Raw genomic sequence first — 10,112 nt, 5'->3', positions numbered from 1 at the left:
TCCTAGAAATTCGACTAGTATCGGCTAATAGATAAGAAATTCTGTGATTATAAGTGTAATGGAGATCTGCGGGATTGCGTACTCTAACGGTAACTTTCTATAGAGTCTTGTCCTGTAGTTGGGAGGCGAGTCTTTGACGAAGAGCTGAGATCTATAGCATTTGGATCTTTTTTCTATTGGTAGGACTGAGTATTATTTTATCATACTCTTGCCATGTAACCCTATGTTTGGGCGTCACCTCATAATTTATTTTGAACGATTATTGTGTTATATCAACAATTTTAACAATAATATAAAGCAATTTTAACAATAATATAAAACAAGTAGTCATATTTTGTTTTTTCTCCATTTATTGTGAATATTTAGTAAAATTAATTGATCATTGAGCCAGAAATAACTAAAGCCTAAAGCATCTTTTCCTTTGTCCATTGGTACACAGCATAAAATTTTTAGAATAATATATGTTACAGAAATACACCAGCATTTGTTTTTTCTTTAATAATAAAAATTACCATTAAAAATATTAAGGAAATAAAGGGTCAATATTTTTTTTCTGTTTTCACATTGATTAATTCTACTGGAAAATCTATGATTAAATCATCCATTTTCTTTCATGGTTTGTGAATTTTTTTTTTTTTTTTTTGTAAGAGTAATTATGAGAGATTTTGATGACTTCAAAGTTCATTTTTTTTAAATAAATTATTCGCTTATATATTGAGTTTAAAGTAAAGCGATTTATCCCCTGATTAAAAAATTCAGAATTACAATATTTTCTTAATTTTAACCTTAAAATAAAATAGGTATTTCGTTTTCAATATTTTTATATAACTGAGATACAAACATATTTTTTAGACTCTATTTATTCTAAAAAATAATTTATATTTAAAAAATATTTTTCATAAATTATGAAAAATATAATTTATTTTTAATTTAAAAAATAAAATTTATTAAAAAATTTATTTATAAAGACTTTAATAAAAATATTAAAGTATGAAAAATGATTCTTGTTGATTAGAAAATTATTTATTTTTTATTAAAAAATAATTTTTATTAATAAAACTTTTAAATATCTCAAATAATAGAAAATATAAAAAAATATTTTAAAAAAATATTTTAAAAAAATATTTTTTTTAAATAAACAGAATCTTAAATTTAAAATTTTAAAGTAATAATTTTTTTTAAAAAAATGTTGATCTGAAAATCTATTTATTTATGAAAAATATAAAATAATTTTTTATATTTTCTATCATTTGATTAATTAATGAAAAATATTTTTTAATTAAAAAAATTAAATCATTTTTAAAAATGTCATTTCAAAAAAAAATCATTTTAAAAAATGATTTTTTTAAAAAAAATCATTTTAAAAAATGATTTTTTTAAAAAAAATTCTTTATTAATATAATTTATTTTTTAAATTAAAAATAAGTTATTTTAACGGAATCTAAATTCGAAATCAATTTCTTTGACCTTTATCTCCCTCCAAGAATACAAGGGTTGGAGGATATAATCTCTGAGCTCAATACACTTCTCAATAGAATTTTCATAACCGAATAATTCCGTGGAGGGATTTTTTTTTTTTTTTTTAGTGCAATTGGGTGATCCTTAAGTTGTTGATGATGATAATTTTTAGGCAAATCGATTTTAAAAATTCACAACTTTGCATCTATTTAAAAATTAATCTAAATCTATATAATCGGTCAAAATTTTAAAATGTTGAGAATTTCTATTTAAAATTGAAATTACTTCCAAGGAAAGTGTTCCTAATCTAATGACCAGTTATTCGCTATTTCTAAAGCACTGTTTGGCATAAATAACGTGATATTCTCAATTAATAAAATTAATATATTTATTATTTTATTATTAAATATATTAACTAAGTAAAATAATTAATTATTAATATATTAAAAACTTTTTATTTAAATGTTGTAATGTAATCGGTAAAGAGTACTATCTTATCATCCCTCAATTAATCACTAGAACACAAAATATTACAATTTTATATAAATTCAATAAAAATCAAACATAGATCCTCGATTAATCACTAGACCACATTGCATTAATTTAATTATTCCAAATTTTCAACTTACCACAAAATTAAGAGATTAATTTTTAAATAATTACATTTCATAAATTTATACCAACCAATAAATTATATTTCATAATTCGATAAAAAAATTACATTTCGTAAATCGACATATACACAATTTAAACCGAATCTTGAAAAATAAAGATGATTAAAGACTTTGCGTTAATAGCAAATCTACAACATGAATTAACAGTGAGATAATTAGGTGAAAGAGATCATTTATGTCGACTCAATAGAGAATAGTGCGGAAGTAAATATTGATAAATCTTCAATTTTGATGTTCGTGTGATGGCTAGTAATAACTTAATCAATTGAAAAAAAGTAGAGGAAGAGCTGAGGAGGATTGAGAATGGTAGATTTTAGAAGAGGGATTAAGGCTCTTATTTTGTATCACAAAATGAGAGATTAAGAGGAGTTGGAATGGGAAGCAATGGAATAAAATGGGTAGAAATAAATCTATTATTGGAAGAAAGAAAAAAGAGAAGAAGAGCAAGAAGAGGAAGAATGATGCATCTGAGGAGGAGACTTGTGGCAGTAGACATCTCTTTCAGGATTAGAAAATAAACCACAATTTCATTTAATTGGAAGCAATAAAAGTACAATTAAATTTTTAAAGTTTTTTTTTTTCAATGAGAATTTAATGAAAAATGAGTTTTAAATGGATGAAAGAACTTAATTATTTAACGGATTCAATATATGACGATATTTTAGTATATTTTTTAAAATTGTATATTTCTCAAAATTAAAAGATTAATTTATTAATAATAATAAAATTTAGAGAGTAAATTATAAATTTCTATTCATTTAAATATGATTGAAAAAATTTTACATATGAAAACTAATTTTAAAAAAATGTTAAGTTAATTGTATAATTTCTCATAAGAGGCAGGGGTGATGTAAGGACCACAAGGAGATGAGTGAAGGATAAATAAAGGAGATATAAAGATAAAAGAGGGAAGACTTTTTGTCAGCATTTTTAAGAAAACCTAATTTACCACCAAACCAAACCAAACCAAACCCAACCCATGTATTCTAATACACAACACAACAGGCGCCATGTGAAACTACAGTCACCAACTTAATTAGCAAACCGTATCTTTCTTTCCTCAAACAACCCTATTTTCTATTTCCAAAATCCCATTCATCAACTTCTTTTAAGAAAAATAAATAAATAAATAAAAACAATTAGAGTGGTCCATGAGGATGAGGTTCATCATGATGATATATATTTATAAAAAGTTGATTGTAAGATATGGTATTTGGTTATTTATGCACACTTTTTATTACTTTCTTTGAAAATATATTATTTAATTTTTTTAATATATAAAAATTTGTTAATTGATCTTTCCATTTTAAATGTTAATTTTATCCGTCTAATTAATAAATATCTTTATAAAATTAAAGGAGAAATTAAAGAGTTTTCTTATAATATAGGTATCAAATAAAAAATTATTTAATAATTAAGAGTTCAATTAATAAATTTTTCTACACTTAAGTTTTTTTTAAAAAGTATTATTTAATTTTTATAATACGAGTAAATAATTTTTTAATTTTAAAAAATATATTAAAATATTGCTAAAATTCTTAAAAATATATTTATTAATTATTTTATTAATTTTGACAGTTAAATATTTTACTATTTAATTTTTATAATAAAAAATTAAAATTTTATAAAATTTCTACTAATCAGTTAAAAGTATTTTACATTTTTATATAATATTTAATGGTTAAAATTAAATTTTTATTTTTTTTTAAATTAAAAGATTAATTGTTAAATTTTTTTATATTATAGAAATTAAATAATATTAAAAAAAAAAAAAGAAAGGAAGGAAATTATACCACTTGTCTATGTATGAAATGGATTTGAGATAAAAAGGGGATGAATAATTGTACTAGGCTAATCCAACAACCATCACTACAGAACGTGCGAGTCATTTTAGTATAATTTTGATGTTTCTGACATTTCACCAAAATGTAGAGGCAATCAATATTTATTTAACCTCCATCTTCACTTTTGCCTCCTTCCTTATTCTCCTCTCCTTCAATTCCTACCTTGTTTTAGAATTTAGAATCCTAAGTATATTTTGTTAATTTTCATCATTATTATATAAAAAAAATTATATCAATAAATAAGGAAAAAAAAAAAAGCTGCTAATTATCATCAACGAAATCTCATAAGAAACAAGAAAAATCTTTCTTTTTGATTGTGGGGTATTAGATAAATTTAAAAAAATAAATAAGGAATAATGTAAATCCAAGAAAAAAAATACAAATAAAAAGAAAGAAAAAAGAAAAGGGAGTTTTGTATAATGAGTAGCCTTGGAAGAGGGGAAGATTCTTGTATAAAGAGAGAGATGTGTCGTCCTCTACTAATCATTATATTTCTTTTCCCTTTAACCCAAAAAATGAGTGGAGCTAAGCATACCAATACTTGTTTTAAAAAGCTTAGTTGGTGAGCAGTCACCATTGCCGACAAGAATTTCTGTCTCTCCACTTAATTGAGTAATTAGAAAACCACCCCAAGTGGTAAAAAATATTGCCTTGCTCATCAATTCCTTCCACTTTCCTTCTCTCTTCACTCATCAAAAAGTTCAAAAGGAAAAATACCCACTTGATTTTTTCACCTTTTCACTGTTTCTTTGTGAAGAATTCTGATACCCATCAAGACATTTCAAAGTTTACAGCCCTTTGAGGGTGTGTATGATGAGAGTTCTATTGAATGATCTAAATTTTGGGTTCCCATGAAAAGCTCCAATGCTAAAATGAATCAATAGCATTCCCATAATTGGAAGACTGCTTCCAGTTTTATCTGCTTTTTGCCTCCATATTCAAAACCTCCTTCCAGCTTTTTCTGATGACAAGTTCAACAAAATTCTATGTATTATTGATCTAATCATGTAAACATACATTATCTCAACAAGATTTCTTCCGAAGAATCAACTTGGAAGCTAACAAAGATTGAAACATGTAAATAGTTTGATATTAATACGCGTGCAGAAACAATTAGATGAGTTTGAAATAGTTGCAGAATCACTCTCAGGCATCTTCAAGGTTGCTTCAAGCCGACAGTCTTCCTTTGCTTTGGGTCCTTTAAACACCTTTCTTGCCATTATGTGATGAGGGAGCATTACCCAATTACCTTGCATGAACATCACGAGCTTTGGAATGTTTAAAGGAGACGTTACCACAAAGATGATTTGATAGCAAAAACCCTGCTCACTCTCTCTCTCTCCATGAGAACCAAAGTTTGGAAAAAGACTTCCACTTCTTCATGGTGGGGTTCCACATTCCAAAGACAAAAACCAGGAGATATGGATTTAGATGATAATGAAGAAGAAGAAAAAAAAACAGTTAGAAGTGCTCCAGCTACAAAGGTGAGTACTGAGGTCCTTCCAAAGTTGTTGACCCACGTCGTGGAACCTGGTTTGCCATTCACCCAACCAGCTTGTTGGATTAGCCTCTGGCGTCTCATAAAAAGACATGTTGTTTCCAAATATTTTCAAGTCAAGCCAGCCCTCTTGGATCCTTATGGCAGCATTCCACCTTTAATCATGGTTCCATCTCATTCTACTAAACCACCAACCATCTTATGGTGGCTTCTCCAGTCCAACAATATCTTTGTCGAGTGCTTCTGCCATCAAAAAATATCAATTTAGCATAATTATCTTTAACTTCTCAACTTCAACTAACAATGATTATCAACATTCAGATCAAACTTCTCTTTCCTCAACATTTGATACTTTCAAAATATAAAATCCCAGTAAAAAATTTTTCAATATCACATCATTGGGAACACTAATTATTGGGGAAAAAAAATAGATGTAAGTGAAGCAGAAGATCCCACCTAAGAATCTCCAAGTGCAAGGATTGTTACCTAGTTTCATGTATGTGTGGATTTTTTCATGCATGATTCAACTTTTTAACTAGGGAAGCCACTTGAGTAGATCTGATATAAATGTATACTTCAAAGAATCGCAAGTGAAGGTGCTCATTTCAGCAGGAACTTTACCTAGTTTCAGAACATCAAAAGACATACATCATAAAGGTTTGCCCAAGGATCTGTTTAATAAATGTAGAACCAGAACGTCCTATTTCTAGTTCGCTAAGAGATTTACGTTCGAGCAAAGCCAAAGGACCACAGGACCACGTATACTTGACAGTCTAAGAGCAAGAACAAAGTGTAAAGCTTTCAGGCAGACCCATTTCAATCATTGCCTAAACATGAGAAAAACATGCAATTCAACTGGAGATAAATGATTATACAATAGCCACTCATGCTTGTTCTTCAAGAAATTACAGGATCATTAGCAGAAAAATGAGGGATACACAAGACAATACCATTGAGCACTGGGGGTGTACTGCACACTTGCAAGTAGCATCAACTTCAAAAGTTCAGCTGGATTTTTTTTTATGCATAGGTTTTAAAGTCAGAAAGCACACTGCCTTTGAAAACTGAGTACACCAACTTCCATGGGAGAATGGTGAAGATTAATGCTATAAAGACTAACTCATATCAGAGCCGCCCTTAAATTTATGGAATGGAGCCATCAAACAACTCCCCATTGTTAATAAATATTATTTCAGTCTGGAGTCGTAGTATTTGGCAGATTAAGTTCAACGGATTGTCACCCATTGCTCTTGTTAAAAGCCAAATGAGAAATTAGAACAGAGCTATGATCTTAGAACAAAAAGGAGAAATAATAAAACCTTTCCCCTTATAGATATTGTCATTTATCCAAATTACTTGAGGAACAAAAATTTACAACATTCTTCCTGATCTGTAACATCTCTTATACAGCAATTGCTATCTTTAGAAGCAAGAAGATTTTCTCCACCGCAAACTCAAAGACTTCAAAAATCATTCTAGGATGAAAGATGGACAATTGCTCAAATCATGAGGCCATGCATTACTAGCTAGGCATACAAAAACTGAACCCCCTATCAATTCCCCCTCTTCCTCCCATCTGACTGCTCAAAATCTTCTAAAGAGTAAGTAAAGAAGTACAAAAAGAAATAAATAGAGGAAAGAATCCAAAAAATCCTACAAATTTAAAATTCAAAAGGAGTAAAAAATGTTACACTGAGGATGTATCAACAAGAACCTCATTCAGCACATCATCCTCACCATTTGCCAATGCGAAAAGCTCTGCATCCTTATCTTCATCACTTGAAAAATCCCGCCTCTCAAGCTTCGAATGAGCTGCAATAAATACCAACTTTTGTGCCTTGTCCATGGCTGCTCTTGAATGCCCATGGGCACACACCCATTTCAACAAAGACCAATTGCATTTGAATCCGCATGCAGTAGCATGAAGGAAAATAAGCCTAACTGCAACTTTGCCTAGTGATTTGAACTCGGTAAGGTAAGTCTCCCACACAAGCCTACTACTTTGCGGATTGGCAAGTTTCATCTTTCCTGTAATGGGATCCCTTTCCTTCATCTGGACAGCTCTTGCATAAACCGGATCAAGTCCTTCTGTTCTCCATTTCATCAGTTCCATTAATGCAATATGAGCCTCTTCTCTGGAGACAAGCCTGGTTATGAGCTTGTCCACATCTTTTTCCTGCTCAGGGGTTAGACATTTGAAAGGAGGAAGGTATTTGCCACTAGTGTCTCTAAGCAAATAAAGTGGATCAAGTATGTATGCAGCAGCCCAAGCAGGATGATAATTCTTCTTAAACCGTCTTTCAATCGCTTTCTCCACTGCTCCTTCTGCAATGTGGAACTTTGAACACCAATCCTTCACTTTTCCTCTTAGTTCGTCCCAAAGCGGCAGGCATTGCCCAACTAATGGCCTCTCCGTTTCAATCTCGTGAGCCATTTCCTTGGTGAGCTTAACCAATGAATGCACCGCCTCCAGTTCATTCCAAAACCCCACATCTCTAATCATCTCAGCTACTTCTCTCGCTGTTGGATCCTCCATGGATACTATCTTGTATGATTCGTCTAACAGAACCAATGGCAATGCTCGAGCTGAGCTCAATATATCCTCTATCATCGTATACACAGGACCAAAATCCATCTTCTCGTATTCCCGCAACGGCACTCTCAACAATCCTGCATGCCCGTACTCCTGCAATTGATATTTATGGAAACTATTACGAATTTGAGGCTTGTTATTGACGAAATTTGCAAGCTTGAAGCAATTCTCAGTGACAGTCCTGAACAATGGAAGCTCCTTGCTAAAGTCTTTTATCAAACTAGTGAATCCTTGAAATTGGCAAGAAAGATTGACCATCCAGTGGTTCTGGCTCTCTATATTTCTCAATGCCTTGTCCTTAAACCTGTCTGCAATTATTCCTACACACTGCTGCACAGCACTCCCACAAATCCCTGATATGGTCTCCCAAAAAACTTCCTCTGCATACTTGGAAGGCACTGAGCCGCTAACAAACACAGCTCTCCGATACAAACTGGTCCCATTAGGCAAATTCACTGTCAAATTCACCAAATTTACGCCACTGAAACCACTAAAACTCTTGACTTTCCAGCCATCGGATGCAATCTGAAAAAACATAGCATCTCTAATCCTTGCTTCAGACTCCACCTTAGTTTCCTCAAACTTAGCATCCAGTCTACCACCGGAAAACTCTCTTCTCGAAACCGCAGGCAAGCCAACTTGATTTAAAAATGCCCGGAATTTAGGATGCTCGAGAGCCGAAAACGACACAGACCCACAAGACTCGTAGACCCAATCAGCTAAATGACCAAGGGCGCAGTCAATCTGGGTTTTGCTCAAAGCCGGCCCTGGAGAAGTTTTAGGACTTTTTAACTTCTTTACACTGTCTTCCAACATGGCTAAAGCACCTAAATCCTCTTTCCCGCCGGAAAGCATCAAATGCGGTTGTTGAGGCAACACTGCTAGCTCCCCTGAGAATCTCGACGGATCCACGATAGCAAGAGGACTTACTTGGTACGAAGAGGCGGAAGCAACAGCAGCTACAGCCGTCATGGGATACGACGAAGCAGACATCCCCCCAGAACTTGCACCAGCAGCACGTTTTCGGTTATTGTGCACCACAGAAGCAGCAGCAGGCACAACAGCAGTACCGCCACCACTTGACGGCGAAGCAACGGCAGTGTTCGAAGGTGGGGAGAGAGACGAAATGGGTTTGGGAAGCGAGTTGAAATTCGGGCACGTCCCGCGTTTCAGATGCTCAGAGGCAGTGCGCGAGGGATTGGAGGCGGAGAAAACCGCGTCGCATAAGGAACACCGGAGCTTAACCGCTTTAGGGAGGCCGGTCTCAGTGTTTTGAACCAGTATAGGCTCCAAGTGCGCCCAGTACCACGCGCCTTTGCCTTTTACAGCTTTGGTTCTAACCATGACGAGACCTTCATAGCGTTTGTGTACGGCCTTGGCGGTGAGCTCATCTGCCGAGGCTGCAGAGTCCACCGCTGGTGTAGTGGTGTTAGTGGTGGTTGCCATTATTCTCTAATGAAGAAAACAAGAGAAGAGGAAAAAAAACAAATAAAACTCCGGCTGGTTTCTGGGAATTGAGGATTCTCGAAGGATTTTACCCAGCAAAGTTTTTGGACCGGCGGCGTTTCAGTTGCATTCAGCTGGGAAAGGCCGCCGGCGGAGTATGCCGGATTCTTACTCTCCGACGAATATCCATGGCGGCCTCCACCGATCTGGGCCGATTATTTATTACTATAATTGTTTTAAAACAGAGGGTTGAGGGTTTGTTTCCAGTGATGGGTAAGTTTGGAGAGAAAATTTCAAAGAGGAGAAAGAGAAAGAAGGAAGAAGATAGTTAAAAGAGAGAAAATAAGGAGGAGACATGAAAGAGTTCAAGTGTTGACACGCTCCGTTTATATGCGCGTAGGGAACATGAAGGAGCTATGTTGATGGAAACTGCTACAATGAAGTAACACCACAGTCGACGTACGAAAGCACTACAGACATTGGCTGTCACTTCCTGGTAATTGGAGAGTGTTGATCACGCGCCTTCAAAAGGTTCTAGTTTTGGCATCCCCTTCATGTTTTTTTGCTTTATTTATTTATTTATTTATTTTATCATTTCT

The 10,112-nt window shown here is 32.9% G+C and overlaps 1 protein-coding gene across 4 annotated transcripts; it reads right to left on the bottom strand.

Moving 5' to 3' along the window:
* Nucleotides 1-4,948: 4,948 nt before the first annotated feature.
* Nucleotides 4,949-9,882, bottom strand: LOC110628432. 4 transcript variants are annotated; one of them, XM_021775093.2, is made up of 3 exons: nucleotides 7,212-9,882; nucleotides 5,961-6,095; nucleotides 4,949-5,717 (listed from the first exon to the last, which is right to left on the bottom strand). In XM_021775093.2, the coding sequence occupies exons 1-2, from the start codon at nucleotides 9,511-9,513 to the stop codon at nucleotides 6,010-6,012; spliced, it is 2,388 nt and encodes a 795-aa protein (XP_021630785.1). In that variant the 5' UTR covers nucleotides 9,514-9,882; the 3' UTR covers nucleotides 4,949-5,717; nucleotides 5,961-6,009. The 4 variants fall into 4 exon arrangements, with proteins under 4 accessions (XP_021630785.1, XP_021630776.1, XP_021630796.1 ...); XM_021775084.2 differs by lacking the exon at nucleotides 5,961-6,095 and having other exon boundaries at nucleotides 7,166-9,881; XM_021775104.2 differs by lacking the exon at nucleotides 5,961-6,095 and having other exon boundaries at nucleotides 7,212-9,880.
* Between the last annotated feature and the right edge of the window lie 230 nt (nucleotides 9,883-10,112).

Source organism: Manihot esculenta, chromosome 1 (assembly GCF_001659605.2).
Source record: "Manihot esculenta cultivar AM560-2 chromosome 1, M.esculenta_v8, whole genome shotgun sequence".
NCBI classification, from domain to species: Eukaryota; Viridiplantae; Streptophyta; class Magnoliopsida; order Malpighiales; family Euphorbiaceae; genus Manihot; species Manihot esculenta.
Note: the sequence above shows the minus strand (reverse complement) of the source record. Positions and strands in the feature narration are given on the sequence as shown.

Bases quoted from the DNA above. Each gene is read 5' to 3' on its own strand.
- LOC110628432 (XM_021775084.2), bottom strand. From the start codon at position 9,513: ATGGCAACCACCACTAACACCACTACACCAGCGGTGGACTCTGCAGCC. The intron at 5,718-7,165 runs GTAACATTTTTT...TTTTGATGGCAG, and splicing joins CTTGTTGATACATCCTCAGT to AAGCACTCGACAAAGATATT.